General features: G+C 50.2%; 6 protein-coding genes across 6 annotated transcripts; 4 read left to right on the plus strand and 2 right to left on the minus strand.

Annotated features, from left to right (window-relative positions):
• Positions 1 to 1,019: 1,019 nt before the first annotated feature.
• Positions 1,020 to 5,516, plus strand: CI109_100243 (uncharacterized protein; the record flags this gene model as incomplete). The annotated part of the gene is made up of 16 exons (XM_065966741.1): positions 1,020 to 1,205; positions 1,395 to 1,671; positions 1,733 to 2,447; positions 2,516 to 2,849; positions 2,898 to 2,932; positions 2,991 to 3,165; positions 3,215 to 3,265; positions 3,319 to 3,363; positions 3,410 to 3,462; positions 3,514 to 3,551; positions 3,614 to 3,746; positions 3,808 to 3,880; positions 3,929 to 4,125; positions 4,197 to 4,304; positions 4,362 to 4,502; positions 4,574 to 5,516. The coding sequence occupies 16 exons, from the start codon at positions 1,020 to 1,022 to the stop codon at positions 5,514 to 5,516; spliced, it is 3,504 nt and encodes a 1,167-aa protein (XP_065822813.1).
• A 487-nt stretch (positions 5,517 to 6,003) lies between these two features.
• On the minus strand, positions 6,004 to 6,851 carry CI109_100244 (uncharacterized protein; the record flags this gene model as incomplete). Its single annotated transcript, XM_032007343.1, has 2 exons — positions 6,004 to 6,509; positions 6,608 to 6,851. 2 exons carry the CDS (start codon positions 6,849 to 6,851, stop codon positions 6,004 to 6,006), a joined length of 750 nt encoding a protein of 249 aa, XP_031858344.1.
• Positions 6,852 to 7,797: 946 nt separating this feature from the next.
• On the plus strand, positions 7,798 to 8,777 carry CI109_100245 (uncharacterized protein; the record flags this gene model as incomplete). Its single annotated transcript, XM_032007342.1, has 6 exons — positions 7,798 to 7,911; positions 8,063 to 8,158; positions 8,256 to 8,279; positions 8,372 to 8,432; positions 8,579 to 8,673; positions 8,751 to 8,777. The coding sequence occupies 6 exons, from the start codon at positions 7,798 to 7,800 to the stop codon at positions 8,775 to 8,777; spliced, it is 417 nt and encodes a 138-aa protein (XP_031858343.1).
• Positions 8,778 to 9,283: 506 nt separating this feature from the next.
• Positions 9,284 to 11,960, plus strand: CI109_100246 (uncharacterized protein; the record flags this gene model as incomplete). Its single annotated transcript, XM_032007341.1, has 18 exons — positions 9,284 to 9,340; positions 9,422 to 9,533; positions 9,607 to 9,640; positions 9,742 to 9,850; positions 9,914 to 9,995; positions 10,052 to 10,148; positions 10,217 to 10,318; positions 10,389 to 10,545; positions 10,616 to 10,762; positions 10,821 to 10,835; positions 10,899 to 11,084; positions 11,146 to 11,153; positions 11,205 to 11,264; positions 11,323 to 11,385; positions 11,444 to 11,519; positions 11,571 to 11,602; positions 11,666 to 11,863; positions 11,927 to 11,960. The coding sequence occupies 18 exons, from the start codon at positions 9,284 to 9,286 to the stop codon at positions 11,958 to 11,960; spliced, it is 1,569 nt and encodes a 522-aa protein (XP_031858342.1).
• Positions 11,961 to 12,137: 177 nt separating this feature from the next.
• On the minus strand, positions 12,138 to 13,106 carry CI109_100247 (uncharacterized protein; the record flags this gene model as incomplete). Its single annotated transcript, XM_065966742.1, has 4 exons — positions 12,138 to 12,402; positions 12,499 to 12,640; positions 12,742 to 12,810; positions 12,968 to 13,106. The coding sequence occupies 4 exons, from the start codon at positions 13,104 to 13,106 to the stop codon at positions 12,138 to 12,140; spliced, it is 615 nt and encodes a 204-aa protein (XP_065822814.1).
• An 888-nt stretch (positions 13,107 to 13,994) lies between these two features.
• CI109_100248 (uncharacterized protein) lies at positions 13,995 to 17,594 on the plus strand (the record flags this gene model as incomplete). The annotated part of the gene is made up of 9 exons (XM_032007339.1): positions 13,995 to 14,229; positions 14,287 to 14,373; positions 14,436 to 14,458; positions 14,524 to 14,679; positions 14,741 to 14,812; positions 14,880 to 15,165; positions 15,216 to 15,336; positions 15,395 to 16,193; positions 16,251 to 17,594. 9 exons carry the CDS (start codon positions 13,995 to 13,997, stop codon positions 17,592 to 17,594), a joined length of 3,123 nt encoding a protein of 1,040 aa, XP_031858340.1.
• Between the last annotated feature and the right edge of the window lie 38 nt (positions 17,595 to 17,632).

Here is a 17,632-nt window from a genome sequence, read left to right on the forward strand (position 1 = left end):
GAGCCAGTCGTCGAAAAAAGATGATGGTTTTTGCGCTATGGGAGCTGAAGAGGGAGAAGATTAGAGTTTGTGTGGATTTTACTGAATTGACCGTCGAGGACGCGAGAGCTGTGCCGAGACCATTTGACCGGATAGATGTAAGCGTCCCTCTCTCACTCTCACTTTGCTGGGTACGGTTTTGGTGATGGAGTGGGTCGGTGCGTTTGAAGAGAGGTGTGGAGTGGGTGTGATGTACTGTCGAAGTGTGGGTGATATGTATGATACAGTGTGGATGTCCACTTGAATTGATAGTGTGAGCAGGGGCCTAAAGAGAAAGTTGGAATGGGAAAGCGTTAAAGTTCCAGAGTCGTCAGAAAGGAACGGCATTCATTCATTCTTGTGGGACATCCCTATATCCCTATATCCCCTATATCCTTGTTATCCCTGAATAAGACGCACTACCGCACAGAGTAGCAAAGGACCTGCCTGATAAAAGCCCATCCGAGACTGGTATGAGCCGAGTGCATATATGCCACGTCATTACCAAAGCCTCCACTTGAGCCCCCGGGACGGGATCAGATTGCACGATCCTTTAAACCTCGGCGATGTGGGATGGCCGAAGGGAAAGGCACGGAGTAAGCATGACTGGGACGACTGGGTTACATGTGGGATGTTATTATTGTTGTTGCCCTAATCTCTCTCCCCCTTCAGACCAATCTACTAATCAGACGGCCAAACCATTTCAAACGTTGTAATCAATCCCTTTTCCCTATTTTCGTCGACTGGCAGTTCACACACCTCCTCTTGGCCGCCAGCATTCATTCCACCTACCATTTATCGTTTATACATAGCCTTATCACACCGAACAGCAAAGCTCATTTCGTTCAAACAACAAACTTGGGCTTCACTGCAAAAGATAAGGTCGGAACCGCCGGGATCTGTCACACCTCTGCTACTCGACTCATCCTTCGCCCTTGAGTGCAGCACTGTCGAATCACACACAGCGTGCTAGAGCTTGAGACTTCTCCTGCAGGTTCAACATGCCCTCGTCCACCATGCCCGGTTACGCTACGGACCTGTCCCTGCCCCCTCCAACCTCCGGAGTGATCCCAATCGATATCGCACCAAGCGGTTCGTCGAATAACAATAGTAGTCAATCTCAATTGGACGTCGCCGGAGTATTGAGAAGAAACCAAGCTTGCCTACAGTGTCGAAAGCGAAAGCTGGTACGTCCTACTGTCCACGTTCTTGCTTGCGCACATTCTTGATGTTGAGCTCACCATCCATGCTGCTGTTCCCGTTATCCGTAACAGAAATGCGATGCCGTAAGTTGTATTTCCATGCGTTCCTTCGCTGCTCTGTAGCTGCGTAAGCGCGCGGCAACGGACTTCCGCCACTAACAATAACATCCACAGGTGAGGCCGCACTGTGCGACATGCGTCAGATCCTATCGACACCTATTACGGACGGCTCCCAAATCTAACCCGGTACTGTGTTGTGACTACGAAGACGGAGCACCTCATCAGGAGGACACGGATAATGCTCGTGTCTCGAACAACTCCGCCTCGCCCCCAGATCAGGAAGACGACGATGGCAGTGGAAAGAAGAAGAGGAAAGCAGCGGGCGAGGGCAAGAGGAAGAAGAAGAACGAGGAATTCGAGGATGAGCGGTTGCGCCTACAAAAGAAGATTGGTAGGTTCTGGGCCGACGTTCGACTGATACTCCAATTTTGAAGCTGACACATCGTCAACAGATGAGCTGCAAGCTCAACTGACCACTAAGCAGCAGTCCGGAAACGCTGCAGGCCTATCCACCTCCACCACAGGTCTTCCTCAGCAGACATGGACAGACTCCGGTTCTAGCCAGTTCCCGATTAACCCAACCAACCCATCGAACCCCCTCTTCAGCACGATAGCCCCAGGACTCAATCAGACTACCTTGTGGGGAGGAGACACCATCCATATAGCTCAAAGCCAGAACTCACAGCCTTTCAAGGAGACGTTCAATTACGAACCACCTGCTCCTCAAAAGCAAACTTCGCGGAGTACTTTTGGGCAGACGACGCCCTCTTCAGAGGCTGCGGACAATTCGAGACGATCCAGCGACATAGCGCCAGATATCACGAGCTCTTCTTCCGTACCGAACATGCTTTCGCCGAATGGAGTGTTCAACTTTTCTCCTGGTGAAACATTCAGCGCTCCTTGGCCTCCTATCGACGTCGGAGATACTACGTTTGCAGCAAGCGCAACTTTGAACGCATCCTGGCAGATGGGAGGCAACACAGCGCCCTTGACAACTGGAATGAAAAAGCCTGACTCCATTGGCGTCGACGATCCAATGGAAACGGACATTAACTTGGACGGTCTACAGGCTGGACTAGATGCCGCCATGCAACAACAACTGCTGATGGACCTATTCTGGCCTGGATGGCCACCAAACCTTCCTGAGCCGAATGTGGTGAACGATCTGTAAGTTGTCTTCACTACTGTCGGTTGAGCAATCGACTTGTTGAGCTCACGTGCATCGTCATGCGTAGCATTGAGGCTTTTTTCGATCTGGTTCCCAATCTTCCGCGAGTACTTCATCGAGCACGTTTCCTCGCTCGAATGGCCCTTCCGCCTACCCACTCCAACTTCCCACACCCCGCTTTGATCCACGCTGTGTGTACAGCCGCAGCATCTTGGTGTTCACCATCGGTTTACGAGAAGAGTGCATTGGACAAATACTACAGCTCGACAGGGGATGCGGCGAGTCTGAACGGTGGGAAGAACCCGTTGTCGTTCGGTTTGAGGCAGGCGAATTACGCGAAAGTAGCTGTGAGAGAGGGTCTGGACACGGGAAACAGGTTGTTTGATGTAGTCCGAGCGATGGTGAGCTGCAGCGTTGTATGGGAAGGAACACCTTCTGACGTCGAGTAGATTATTCTCTCTCGAGTATACATCGATGATACAAGGTACGCTAACAATTCTTCTATTGCGGTGTCATCGACTGACCTCGTTTCTTCCCTACAGAATGCTCGAATGCTGGGCATATTGTGGACTCGTCGCGAGGATGATCTTGCCTTTGGGTCTCAACGTAAGAAGCGCCGAATTGTCTCTCAAGTCTGTCATGCTACCACCTCCGGCCGATGCACTGGAACGAGAGGAAAGACGAGCTGCCACCTGGATGGCCTTCTACCACGATACTGTACGTTACAAAGACTACCGGAAAAGAATCCTCGTTGACTCGCATACAGATTGCTAGTTCTGCCTCCGGTTGGGGAACATCTATGGCTCTAGACGAACTGGTGAGTTCGAACGGCTCAAGCCTACGCAGTAGTAGCTGATTAGCCTTGTCCAGACCGTCGCACTTCCGGTCTCCGCGGTGGAATTCGAGCTGGGCCTAGTGAGTGACGAGTCTTGTTGCGGGATTCTAGCTAACGCCTCAACAGTCCGATATGGAGCCGGATCCTCAGGATCTTGAAGCACCTGACTTTTGGATCAAGTGAGTCTTCTTACTAAGGGAGAGGTGTCGATGTTGACGTGCACACACTAGACATCCGGTGGTTGATGCATTTGTCATGGTACTGAAAGGTGAGTGCATCGTTTGACGTCTCTATGCGATACTGTAACTTGAAACTAACCTTTCGTTGCAGCTACTGTCTTGATAAACCGAGTAAACCGATTTGTCAGAAAATGGAAGAACCGACACTTGCGTCCAGGAGACGATTTCGACGGACTGGAGAAGCCAGAATTCAAGGAGCTAGCAAACGCTATTGCGTGCTTCCAGTACGTTGTTTGAGACTTTGCTCGATCGCAGCAAATGTGGGTTGCTGATTGATTTGCACAGGATGAGCTTCCCGAATGCGCTTAGGAACTACTGCAAACTGACGCCCAAGAGGCGATTCAATATTGATTTGATTGTGAGTTCCGATTGCACGTTCATGCAGTGTTCTGACATGCTGGTTCAGGCCGCACACATGCTCCCACACGCAGCCGCGATCTGTCTCTTCGAACCTTTTGCCGACCTCACGGATGAGAATGACCTTCCTCGACGAAGGCTGCTTTCCGCAACGCAAGGTATCGTGTCGATAGTCCAAAATCTTGCAAGTGTTGTTGGCGAAGGTGGATCAAATTTCACGTCTGTCATGCATCCATCAGCCTCGGTGTAAGTGTCGACCCCAATCGATTATAGAAACGTCTGGGGTGTTTCGCAAGAACTAATCGTGTGGACGACAGCTGTTTGGTGACTGCGGCACGAACGTCCCTCCTCTTCCTTCGACAGGCACTTAACGTTGGGGATCATGCATCAGCACAAGCGCACAAGATGGACTGCGAGATGGTCCGGTGAGTTGTCGGTCAAGGACACTGTCATAAGTAGACACTGACAGTAACTCCTCAAAGAATGGCTTTAAGCCAGTTCGGTATGCGATTCAAGATCGGTCATCATCACGCGCAGCTCATCGAGTATTTCTTGGATCGAGCGCTAAATCCGTCGTTCGAGAAGCTGCGTGCGCATTATCCAGACCACCCTCGACTCGGAGCGTGAGTGTCGCTGCTCGCAAAGATAGGCGGACATGCGAATGCTGACGATGCCCCATGCTTGGGAAATACAGACCGGAACTGCACGCAAACGCCGACTTTGGGGCTTGTGTCGCCAATGCGCTCAACATCAAGAGAGGCTACTGGCGTATACACCCACACAGCGGATCAAGTACGACATCGCCATTTGGATCGACTCCTGATAGTGGATTCAGTCGGACTGGTGCTTACCCTCCTTCGAGTACAAACACCAGTGTCAGCAACAACTTGCATCCGGTGGAATCCCGATCTCCGACAAATGGTAAACAGTCCGCACGGGCTGATTCCGCTGATCACGGGTTTGGTGGCTTTACCATGACGGAAGAGGAGTTGGCGCGGGATTTGCTTGAGAAGAAGAGAAGCGGCGCAGATCTTGGAACCGGCAGCGAAGCGGCTGAAGACCTAGCATCGTTCCGAAACGAGACACCGTCAACGGAACAATCGCAGTCGCTACCACATACGCGTCCAATAAACATTTCCCCTGTCAACATTACTGCGGAAAAGTTATCGTCAAGGACGGTTGTCCGAGGTGATGGACACATGTCGATTCTTCTTTCGTTGACAGAGGACGAAGTGGAAGCGCAATATCGACAACTGGAAGCTGAAAAACGAACCGGGACGGATATGAATGGCGAAGGGTATTCGAGAATTCAAACTGGCGACGGGGCTTCTGTCAGCGGTGGCGGCGATGATGCTTCTCAGAGAAAACAAGGTCAACAGCAAGAATCGGAAATCAAAGACGTTTGGAATGCCTGGTTGGGGGATTCCAGTGCCAATCCTCCGTTCGAGTCCACTGAACCTGGTGGTAACAAGAGCGGGATGACCTCTGCGGACATCAGTGCGATGTGGGCGAACCAGCAGGTTCAGCCTCAGCCCGGTGGACCAGTCGGAGGAGAAGGTGTGGGACCAGGAGCAAAACCCCAGACCGAAGTCAGTATCACGACGTTGTGTAGGAAGACGATAGGGAACAAGAATTGATCGAGACTGGGAATGACGGATACAAGTTGGCCCCGGTAGGCTTTCCAAGAGGGGACGGCAACAGGAGGAAACAGAATGTTCGCTTTGTCATGTAGATGAGAAAAAGGTATCATTTGTAAATAACACTTAAGTCATAGGTTGTCCAACTTTCACTGCTCTAGTAGGCGTGATTCACTCTATGTATCAGTACCTTGTCCATGACGCAGCCGCATACAGGCGAGACGGCGGAAGGCACGGGCAAAGATTAAATCAGTGCTAGTGCAAAGTGCACAAAGTAGCATTGGAGTTAGGAGTTGCATCTATAGGGATCCATCAACAGGTGTAATAGCGATAATATACAAATAACGTCCATAAAGGATACAACGAATTTTGCTGAATTACGGCTAAATTACGAGCGAAACCCAATCATATACAACGGAAAAGCAGAATACACCATGCGTACGAGTACGATATCACTCGATTTGAGCTATGGGGTAGGCTATGTCGATCAGAGCAACCCTAGTAATTTCGGATCTCTCGACGGATCGAAATGCCTCTTGCCATCTTCTTGTCCAAAACTCTTCCTTCCAAGGGGTCCATGACCTCTTGGATTGAACCCGTCGAGGGTAAAACCACTTTGTTTGACGGCGGCTGTCGTTGTCGTTGCTGATGCAGTCTTGGATCGTGTCATTCCCATTCCCATACCACTGACATGAGTTGTGGCGATAGGTTTCTCGAGTTGGAACGGCTTGTTGGTCGATGATGATAAGACATTAGGCGTCGATTTGGATTGAGCATGTGCTCCTTCTAATGTCGTCGGACGAGGGACTTGCGTCGCGTGATCGGCGGGGGTCATGCTCAGTCCAGACGCAAAAGGAGCTGGCACAGAAGCATCTTTGGGATGAGAGGCAGATAGAGGAGTTGAGGGAGTCGAGGGGGTGAATGAGAATGGACGAGTGAGTGAGAGTGATGAGAGGAACGATGTACGACGGGACGAAGGCGGAGTCGGGAAAACTAAAAGACAAGAGATAAATGAGATGTCAGCTAGCTGTTCAACTTGTTACCCGTATCTACAAGACCTCCCGGAGTCGCGATAGGAGGAAAGCACTCACCATCACTAACCCCACTACCAAGACTCATTCTTCGCTCATCTGCACCTTCCCTATCCTCTCTACAGAATTGATGAGTCCCCGCATCGAAATGCGCCAATAACTGATGCAATCTCGATTCTGTGGCTGGATCACAAGCGGGTGGTGTTCCTGCCGGAGTGAGAAGTTGAGGCGATGGAGAAGATTTAGAGAGAGATCGTTGAGTTTTCATTTGCCCTTGAGGTTGGGTAGGGATCGGTTGTGACATTGTGAGACTGTTCGATGATATATTTTTACTGTATTGTCTCACGCTGACTGTTATAGACGTGAAGATGTGAACAATGGTCAGCTGTAGCTCTCTTATATTGAGTAACTCAGAGCAGCGATGGTACGAGAGTACCGCCCCGGTCGACAGACGCACAAGCGATCACGGCCAAACGGAGGCTCGGAGCAAATCGCGGCTATGTGGAGTGAAAGAGCGCATTGACTCACCGAATGGATGATCGAGTTCTCTGGTGCGATATATCGACGAGGAGGTTGTTCCGCTTGTGCGCTGTGAATGCCTTGCTATATGTTTATATTTGTCTAGACTCGATCTTGCTCCAACGTGCTTGTCGATATCTTCAATCACTCTGATCCTTTGACGGGATTTGAGATTTGACGAACGTGGTAGAGTAACCTTTCTTGCGCAATAGTAATAGTGTGATGGAAGGAGAAGAGTGGTCCTTTGATGATGTTGTTTGCTAAGAGAAGAGTAGATTACTTGAAGGTGTTGGATAGTTGCACAGTATAACAAAGTTATCTATCGATGATGCTTGATGGCAATTCCGGTCAGAAACATCAACAAAAGCGCATTATTATCTCCCCCGGAAGCGGGGTACATACCGGACCCTGGACGGCGGCTCTCCGAAATTGATACAACACGTGACTTGAGTTCGGAGTTGTCGGTCATACACCATACTAAAAGTGCCACAAATGAGTGAGATTGACGTCATAATGCAAAGCTCATTTATGTATGAGGATTGGTTCACTGGAGTAGGTTTGGAGTTTGGAGGACGGAATTGGACGACCTTCTATTCGCTAACATCCATTGATCCATCCATACATCTCACTTCCTATCCCAAGCATTGAACATTCAACTATCATCTAACGCACAGACACATTAGCAAACGACACTCAACTTTCTTATCATCAGTATCACCTCCACATACACCATGTCCGTACTTCGAATTCAACCCGCTCGACTCCTCCGATCGAGGATCGTCGCGGTACCCTCCACTCGAGCATTCAGCTTAACTCGTCCCGCTGCCGTCCGAACGGATGGAGATGTACGTGTCACCTCTCCTCATTAGTACCTTCGCTCTCCCGCCGTCTAGCATCCAGTGAGAAGTAGCTGGTTTGGCGTAGCGAGAGGAAGAATACCCGAGAAGCAATGCAAGTGGGAAGGGTCGCGCTGACCGATGTATTACTGTCACATAGACCCTCGCAAAGGAGAAGGCTCGAAACCTCTCCGGTACCCAAGATTCCTCAGCTCCTCACAAGGACCATGCACCAGGATGGAACGAGCACCTTGCAGTGAGTTTTCGAACCTTGGTGTGGCGCGTTGGGATATCGTTGCGCCGCGGGTGGTAGATCTTAAGTGCATGGGGCTGATGTCTCTGGGTTTTCATAGTCTGACTCCGAAGCCGCTGTCAAGGTAAGCTACGCTCTGCCCCTCTATACCGCTGCGTTCGATGAAAGGTGGAGACGAGGAGCATGTGCTGATCGCTTCACACGTATTATGTATAGGCCGACCAAGCTGCTCCCGAGGGAAAGCCAGGCAAGGACTTGCAAGATGCCACTGTTGCCCGTGAGTATCTCATATCTGTTACGACCTTATTAGTCTGTTCTGTATCCGCAAAAGTCCCGGTCTCCCCCAATCGGCCGTCATTTCGCATCTGGAATCGGACTGCACAACAACTGTTGACTTGACACTGACTTTATGCTTTCGTTCAGACACCCACAAGCACCACCACACCGATGAAGGCCACAAGGGGGCAGAGCACCATGCCGCTAAGCACAACCCTGAACGAACGGACAGCGAAGACTCCGTGAGTAGCATTCTTACGACATATTCGACATGTGCATTGAACGTAACGCATTGTGCTGACAACTTATCGTTCTACAGGTGAAGGCAGACCGTGGAGAGCATTAAACAGATCAATTCTGAGTGGTTCGTTCGGAAATCAAGTCGTGAAAGGTGAAAGCAGTGATAGGCGTTCAGAAGGGTCGCATGGGTCTATATTCAGTGTAGCTATGGCAGCAGGATAGGAAGAAGCAAAGTATCAAATAGTAGTCGAATGTTATATTGGCATCAGAATGAATCATTGCATCCAACCGTGTCAATCACGCTGCCGTTCACGGCATACGGCATGTATGCAAACCAAACTGGGAAAGAAGCATGCGTGGCTCACATCACGATCTAAAGTTATAGTTGACCTGTGTTTCCATTCTCACTTGGCGTGAGGAGGAGGGAGTGCTGTAACGTTAAGATCCACCCCCTTGTTTGCCGGTAAAGATGTAACCGGATGAAAGAAGACGAGGACGAATCAAACAACTCGCCATTCATAATAAGATCTATTCCACTTACCATAATTTACATACATCAACTACCAACTACTTTCTCTTTCAGCTGCATAGCAAGGTTATAGTACAGACAAGATGGCAACAAGTCAAGAACAAACATTGAAATCACTCACCAAAGATGAGGTGGCAAAGGTACGTTCCGTTCAGACTACGCCCCGTCTTCAAGGCTCGACTTGACTCGCCGCTAACGCGTCTGACTGTGGGTGTGAGTAGCACAACAAAGCGGGAGATCTGTGGGTTGTGGTCGATTCGATAGTTTACGATCTATCGAAATTCGCCGCGATGCATCCTGGTGGTATTGGAGTACTGTTGGATTCGGAAGTTGGTGAGTTGGCGACTCACACATGCGCACTATTAAGTCAGGTCCCTCAAAACTGATGTGGACGATCTGTATGTAGCTGGTCAAGACGCGACGACGGTCTTCTATGGTCTGTAAGTGCACATTCCCGTCCGACACATGAATAGAAGGAAGTGCGGCGCGGTAACGCTGACCATCTCCTCCGTATTGCATTGCCTCGCCTCGCTTCGAACAGACACCGATCTGAAATCTTGCAACGACCACAATACCAACGTCTCAAAATTGGTCAGATCGAAGGTGAAAAGCAAAGAATCAAGCATATGAAACCCGGAGATGTCTCAAGGGTAAGTCTGGTCCAGCTGAGCAATAGGTGAGATAATCTGAAAGCTGATGGACCGTGATAAAAGGTGCCATATGGTGAACCTACTTGGTTGACACCCGAATTCAAGTCACCATACTATAAAGAGTCGCACAAAGCGCTCCAAAAGGGTGAGTCACTGTGTTTGCCGACGCAGGTATCGTTGTTAACCCGAAACGATTCTCAGTGATGAGGAAGTTTGTCGACGAGGTCATCTACCCCGATGCACAGCTTTGTGAAGAGAACGGCAAGAGAGCTAGTAAAGAAGTACTCGACGCGATGGCGTGAGTGTGTCCTCTCTTTCAGTGGACTGTGGGGTTGAGCTGACAAATTGTTGGTACGTCCCCCGCAGCAAGGTCAACCTCAACGCGATGCGTCTGGGTCCCGGTAAACATCTCCACGGGCGAGAGTTATTCGGTGGAGTCGTTAAGGGCGAGGAGTTTGACTATTTCCAGTATGTCATTCTGCAACAACGCACCTGTTGTACTGGTGACACCTTAGCTGATTGTGCTCCCTTCGCTCAGTGAGCTCGTCATCAATCAGGAGATTGCGAGGATCGGCGCTCGTGGATATGGTGACGGTCTCAACGCTGGTATGGTCATCGGTCTTCCACCTGTTCTCAACTTTGGTCATGAGCCATTACGATCCAAGGTTATTGAGGAGGTCTTCAGCGGGCAGAAGGTGAGTGGTTGGCACGCTCTGTCAGTACCCACCGTAAGATCGTTGACCGATGTTCGTGTAACGACTACAGGTCATCAGTCTGGCTATCTCAGAAGCATTTGCTGGGTCCGATGTGGCAAACCTCAGGACCACTGCAACCAAAAGCGAAGATGGAAAGACCTGGACTATCAATGGTACCAAGAAATGGATCTCGGGTGGTATGCACTCTGACTATTTTGTGAGTCTGAGTGTCTGTCAGAGATCATTCGATGCTGATGGTTGGTGTGACCGCTTAGACTGTCGGAGCAAAGGTGAGACGATCACTGGAGGTGCCGCCAGATTCACACCGCTGATTACGTTTGCCCGTCACACAGACTGAAGGAGGTCTCACCGCGTTCCTCGTGCCTCGTGGAGAAGGTGTTGAGACGAAGCAAATCAAGACATCCTACTCTACAGCTGCCGGTACCGCCTATATTACATTTGACAATGTAAAAATCCCGGCAGAGAACATGCTCGGCCCGGAAGATGGAGGCTTATTGGTGATCTTGTCAAACTTCAACGTGAGTAAGAGGTACAGTAAGTGGACTGCCGGGACTCATCACTGACATGTTCATCATGTAGCACGAGCGGTATGTTTCTGATCGACTGAGTGAGATGGACGCACGCTGATAATGTTGCAGATGGGTCATGTGTTGTGCCAGTGCCAGGAGCTCAAGAACGGTGGTGGAAGAATGCTTAAAGTGAGCTACGCTTGGACTACACCTGTTCTGCATTTGCTGATTCCTGCCACTCCTGTAGATGGGCTGCCCAACGAGAAGTATTCGGTAAACCACTCCTCGCTCAAGCCGTGATCAGAGCAAAGTGAGTGGCTCCGTTCAACATGCTCACAATGGCTGCTGACCTTGGCACCACTTGTCAGATTCGCACACATGATCGCCAAGATTGAAGCTATTCAGGCATGGCTCGAGAGTGTTACATACCAAATGAACAATATGGTGAGAAAAGACTCTTCGCTTTTACTGAGGACATCGCTGACATCACTGCAGACATACAAGGAACAATCGCGTAACCTCGCTGGGTAAGTCGAGTGGAAAGGTCAATCTGATGACATTGCTAACGTGACTTTTCGTCCCATCTCTAGCCAAATCGCATTCCTCAAGATGCAATCTACTCGATTCGCTGGCGAGATTGCCGATGACGCCGTCAACATCTTTGGTGGTCGAGGACTCACCAAGACTGGAATGGGCAAGTTTGTCGAGCAGTTCCAGCGTACTCAAAAGTTCGATGCAATCCTCGGAGGAGCCGAGGAAGTGTTGGGCGATCTAGGTGTCAGGCAGGCGTAAGTTTTTCCCGAACCTTCCATCAATGGTGAGCTTCAGCTGATGTGTTGGTGTTTTGTTAGCATGAGGAAGATGCCAAAGGATGTAAGGTTGTAAAGCATGCTGGGGATAACGAAAGCGAGTGATGTGTTTCGACGTTGTCAAGCTTAGTGGAAGTGAAGAAGAGTGATAGTGCAGAGTATCATATTGTCATGTATCGAATATTGCTCTTGGCGACAGCTAGGCTGTAATAGCAAGTCACATCATCACACGGACACATGGTGGTGTAAGCGGTCAAATGTCTAACCCTTTCAATGTAATAAACTTTCTCAAAGCTTCTTCCATCGCACCCCCTTTTTTGTCCTTCTTACCTCTTCTCTCTTCTCCACTTTCTTTCACTTTCCCCTTTCCCTTCTTCCCGTCCTGCTCATGCTCATCTTCGAGGTCTGTTCCTGGATCCACTTCCTTCTTTGCTGATTCGTCAGTGTACCATTGTTGTATATTCTCCAGTGCTGCAGAGGGCGTAAACCAAGCTCGTTGACGTTGATGTGATTCGGGCCTACCCACGTGGAACAAGAACAAACCGCAAGTGGTCAGTACCCTTTCAAAAGGAATAGATGATTTTGATTCGAGTCGCTCCGCGCCGCGGACTCACCATGTACTTGTGCTCTCTACTACCTCTTGGTCCACTTCAAGCACATGCACATGCCATATCGCACTACGTTTCTTTGACGGCAAAGACAATACTACTAAACGATCTTCGTCGGTCGGTGGGGGCACGTCGGACGGTGTACCAGCTATTCAATACCAGGGATTCAAATTGTCAGTGAAAAAGATTCACAAAGCATGATCATTCTTCAGTCACTGATCGAGTGAAGGGAGGAGCCGGCATATTCACCCTCTTCGTATGATTCTCGGACAGCTGCTTGGCCTGATGATTCGCCATGCTCGATCCCGCCTTTCGGTACTATCTCGCGCGAACGAGCGAGCAAAGCCAGCGAGAGCGGAAGTGTCCCAATATATGTTCGATATCCAATTAATATCAGCGCAGAAGAAGAAAAGAACAGACGGAGAGCATCAGCATGCATATCTCATCTATCTGTGTTTTGATAAGATACACGCACAGATCCAGAGATGAGGATGAGCTCGACTCGTTATCATCAGTATCTTCCGAGTGTTCGGGGAGAAAACGATTGCAACAGCTACGTGACGAGGTGGTTTGGTGTCCGCCCTATTCCCAGGGTGAGTATCATGTTTACCCATGCTGAGTCGGGAGATGAAACGTTGTCAAGGTTCAGTCGGACTTGTGCTTGAGAGAACGATGAAACGTGAAGGTCAGTAAGTTATGCATCCCATCGAACTTTTACTCGTAGTGTGTGTGTGGACTTTGCCCGGTTGTGAGATGGCCGGAAATTACCTCATCAAGTGTTTAAAGTTATTCGCAAACCACGTTAACCGGGAGAGTGGGAGAGAAATACGACGACGTGCAGAGCAAAGCAAAAGCCAAAAGTCAACCTTGGCAAGTGCAAGTTGGTAACTAGCACACGTCTACAATCAGCACGAGTAGATCTTCAATTGACAAGGGTCGACCTCATCATTAGTGTGTCACTCACGCGAGCTCGTCAGTCAGATATCGCTGCTTGTACCGCATCCTCCTCGTCATCACCATCTGTAGCATAGTTGTAATCCCATCACGCGACAACAAACGTTCTTCGCCGCCGGTACGAGTCTCGCCTTTCGCCTCAAGCATCTCATCGCATCGCGTCGCACTCGTTCGTCGTTCGTCGTTCGTACTTTCACTCTAGTCTTTCCGACATCAAGAAAATTTCGACTTCGACTCAAGCCAGCGCTTTCCAGAGCGGAACGACGACGTTTCGAAGAACATTCTGTTGCTGTTCGACTTGGAATTGGGATTGTGGAGAAAGACAATGTACCGCCTTTAAAGGAGACGAACAAGTCGGACGAACCAAAGGACAAAGGCGTATTGATCTTGGTTGAGCAACTAGTGAGTTATGTCGATGCTTACTCATCCTTTGGCTCCGATGTGCGCTGTGCGGTCCCTGCCTTTACTTCGGGTGTTAACCAACTAACATATCAAAAACTCATCTCAGTCATTCTCCTATAGCATAATCCTCTGCCCTATACTACAGTATGATCGACCATATCCTCGGAAGACCTTCACCGACCCTTCGACGCGGTCAAATCTTCCTCGTCCTCTTCTTCTGGGTATGGAGACTATACAAAGGAGATGGAAGACTCCGACCGGGGAGAGCAAGATCTGGACCGGGTGGTGTACCAGGGAGAGGGAGCTGGTTATGGAGGTTGTGGGTAGCCGTTGTGGGAAGGAGAGCGGTGAGATATATGGGTAAAATCAATGAGAGGTTGAGTGAGTTCTACTCCGTTGTGCAAGATCAGGAAGGGCAAGCTGATCTTGGTCGGGCAGAACACTTCACTCCGTATCAGTTGATATTGGCCACTTTGACAATGGTCTATGCTTTGAGACATCTGGACGACTTGCTAGGCATAGGAGGTGAGCATTCTGATACCTGGTGTTTCGGATTGAGCCGCGTACTGATGGACCGTTGTTCACAGCGCCAGAGCCATTGGCAAGACTAGTGAGTGCTCCGCCCGTAATCTCTTGTTAGGCTTCTCACTGAGCTTTGGTCTGCTCTCCATTCAGTACTCGCGATCATATTACCGTGCGACATATGTCAACACAGCTTTCGACGCCGGTTTCGCTTCAGCCATGAACGTCAGACCGAAATGGTTGAAAGACATTGTCAGCGTGATCTTTGCGGGATATTACCTCATCTGGGCCACAGAGGGTGACGAAGTGGTGAGTGACATAGAATGGGCTGTCGCGTATCAGACCCGCTGACATGGTATGCTCGTCTTAGCTGAGAAGATTCAGAGCTGTTTGCTCGGTGGAGATGCTGAGAGTAACATGGGAGAAAACCAGAAACCCCTACGTAAGTCGAATTCAGCTTATCAAAGTCCGCCAACAATTCAAGTTGACACCATTGCCAAACTTCATAGGTCCGCCTCTTTACAACGTTCCATCGACCGAGACTCACCATCGTGCGACACATAACCATCCCTCGACCACCCACATCCTCACGGGCCAATCTCCCCCCCGTCAGGACTATGCTATTCTTCCACGGCTCGGAGGACGAGCTGGCTGCGGCGACAGAACTGATTGTGGACTACCCTGGAGGAGGGTTCATCGCCATGGGTCCGGATTGTCATGAGGAGAGATTGCGGACTTGGGCGAAACGGACTGGAAAGCCTGTGCTGGGCGTCGATTATGGGAAAGCACCAGAATGTGAGTTTCGTTCGATTTTAGAACCGTATGCATGTCTGACAACTGCATAGACCCGTACCCTTGGGCGATCGAGGAGGGCTTCGACGCGTATCGTACTCTCATGGAAACCAAAGGTCGCTGCATAGGTATCCAGAGCGGACAGCTAGGCATCGTCCTGACCGGTGATTCTGCGTGAGTATTGATTTGGGGAGCATATGGGTACTAGTCCTAATATCACCTCCGTCTCCAGAGGCGGAAACATCTGTGCAACGATTATGCTCCGAATCCTCGAACATCCCACCGGTATCCCAAAGCCCATCTCTATGATCCTTGCCTATCCTGCATTGGATTTCAACTTCACCTCTTGGATGTCTCCGACAAACCTTCGGGTGCTTCGCACAGAACAGAGCGAGACGCAGATTCCTGGTCTAGTACATGGGAAAGATCACCTACGTCACAAATCCCCTCTCAGTGTTGTGGACGATGTCGACGTCAAGCTACGGAAGTCTACGATAGGTCGAGCACGGCAGAAGTCCTGGGCGGAGACTCTGGGAAGACTACCGCAAAGCTTGAGTCCGTTTGAAGAGACGGCTCCTAAGAGTGGAGCGAGGAGTCATCCTCAGAGTCCAGTAGCGTCGACTTGGACGAGATCATTACCGAGAAGTATGTCGGCCAAGTTGACTGGCTGGCTAGGCAAAGAGAATAGCGACAAAGGAGACGGCTCTGGCGACGAAGCGGTCTCCGAGCCCAGTGATACTGATGAGGAGGAGGACGAAGAAGGGCAGATTGGAAACGGCAGAAAATCGGATCCCCGATCTGACGCGGACAAGTCGCTGGCGGACAGAGTCAAGACGCCAAAAGAAGAGAGGAAATTCATCCTCACTCCTATCGAATCGCCAGTACCAGAGGAGAGTAATGAGGCAGAAGATTCTGGGGATCAGGTTGACAAGATTGTCGCGAAGAAGAGGAAAAAGGCCCCGATCGGAACGAGATTGACCATGACGAGTCGAGTGGGCTATTTCCAGGATAGGATCATCTCGCCTACTATGGTGAGTACCGGAAAAGTTTGCGTTCCATGACTATGTGTTGTGCTGACTTAAAACTAGATGCGAGCCATGGCTATCCTATATATCGGTCCTCGACGAAATCCTGACTTCGAGACGGACTACTATATCTCACCTATCCTTTCCCCACCACATCTTCTCGCCCATTTCCCACCAGTCTACCTTATCTGTGGAGAACGTGACCCCTTCGTCGATGATACTGTAATCTTGGCAGGCAAAATTCGAGAAGCAAAGAAAGCTCGACGATCTGCAGCTGAGACAGCCGCCATCGGCAAATCAGCGAAATATGGCGAATCACTCCGGATGAGCACGGGTCGAGCAAGAATTGCGGGTTCTTCGAACTTCCCGGATCCAATCCTGCGCGAGACCGACGATGATTGGGTTCAAATGCGGATTATTGAAGGATGGGGACATGGTTTCATGCAAATGTCATCGATCATGAAGGAAGTTGACCCCGTTCTGATCGAAATGGCGGATTGGATCGACGAGTCTTTCGCGAAAGCGGACGATAGGAAGCGAGATATGGAAGAAGTGATCGCTGCACATGAGGCGGCAAGAGCTAATTTCAAACCCGATGCTCCGGATTTGATGTCACCAGACGAACATCTCGTCTTACCAGCTTCGACTCACGTCAAGCCGTCTCGGGAATACCAGTCGACCCGATCTGGCAAACATCTAGGGGGCGCCGACCTCGGTTCGGCATTCGTCAACGACGAATCGGACGGAGGGGAAGATGAGAATGACAACCTAGTGACGTTCACCCCTAAAACGAAATTGGCGAAAATCAAAACGAAAAAGAGCCTACCGCCGAGTGGCTTCCATCCTGTTCCTCGACGACCTTCGAAGGAATCGCTCAATTTGCATCGTAGTGAATCGGCCCCCAAATTCGATGTTGACGAGACGGGTTCGTCTGGTGAAGCGATGTTGGTCAAGACTCCACCTCTGGGTGTGAGGACATTACCTTCCAACGAAGCGACGCCAAAAGGTTCAGGGGCTTTTGCTTTCTTCAACAGTTCGTCTGCACCCAGTGCGAGATCGACAGCGGGTCCTTCCAAGATCAATACTCCTTCAGGAGGGTTCAATCTCAATCCACACGCGGTGAACACCGCCCTTCGACGTGGATCAGGTGGAGCAAGTTCAGCACCTGCAGGTACACCCAATCTCTCGTCTCACACACCATCCATTCCGAAGAACAGTCTCGTAGCTGCCGCTGTGGCTGGCGCGAGAGCGGCTAGTCCAGCATTCGCAGCTGCTGCTGGGCTGGGACCACAGACAGTGGGAAACGTTTCAGAGGCGGAACTGATGAGGAGAAGGAGGATGGAAGCGGTTTATGGGATAGGGGAGACGGATAGTGCGGTGGGTAGTGAAGAGGAGGATGAAGATTAGGTGTCACACCGTACAGGCGAAGGATGGCAGGGGAGAGG

This window comes from Kwoniella shandongensis, chromosome 1 (genome assembly GCF_008629635.2).
Source record: "Kwoniella shandongensis chromosome 1, complete sequence".
In the NCBI taxonomy this organism is placed as follows: domain Eukaryota; kingdom Fungi; phylum Basidiomycota; class Tremellomycetes; order Tremellales; family Cryptococcaceae; genus Kwoniella; species Kwoniella shandongensis.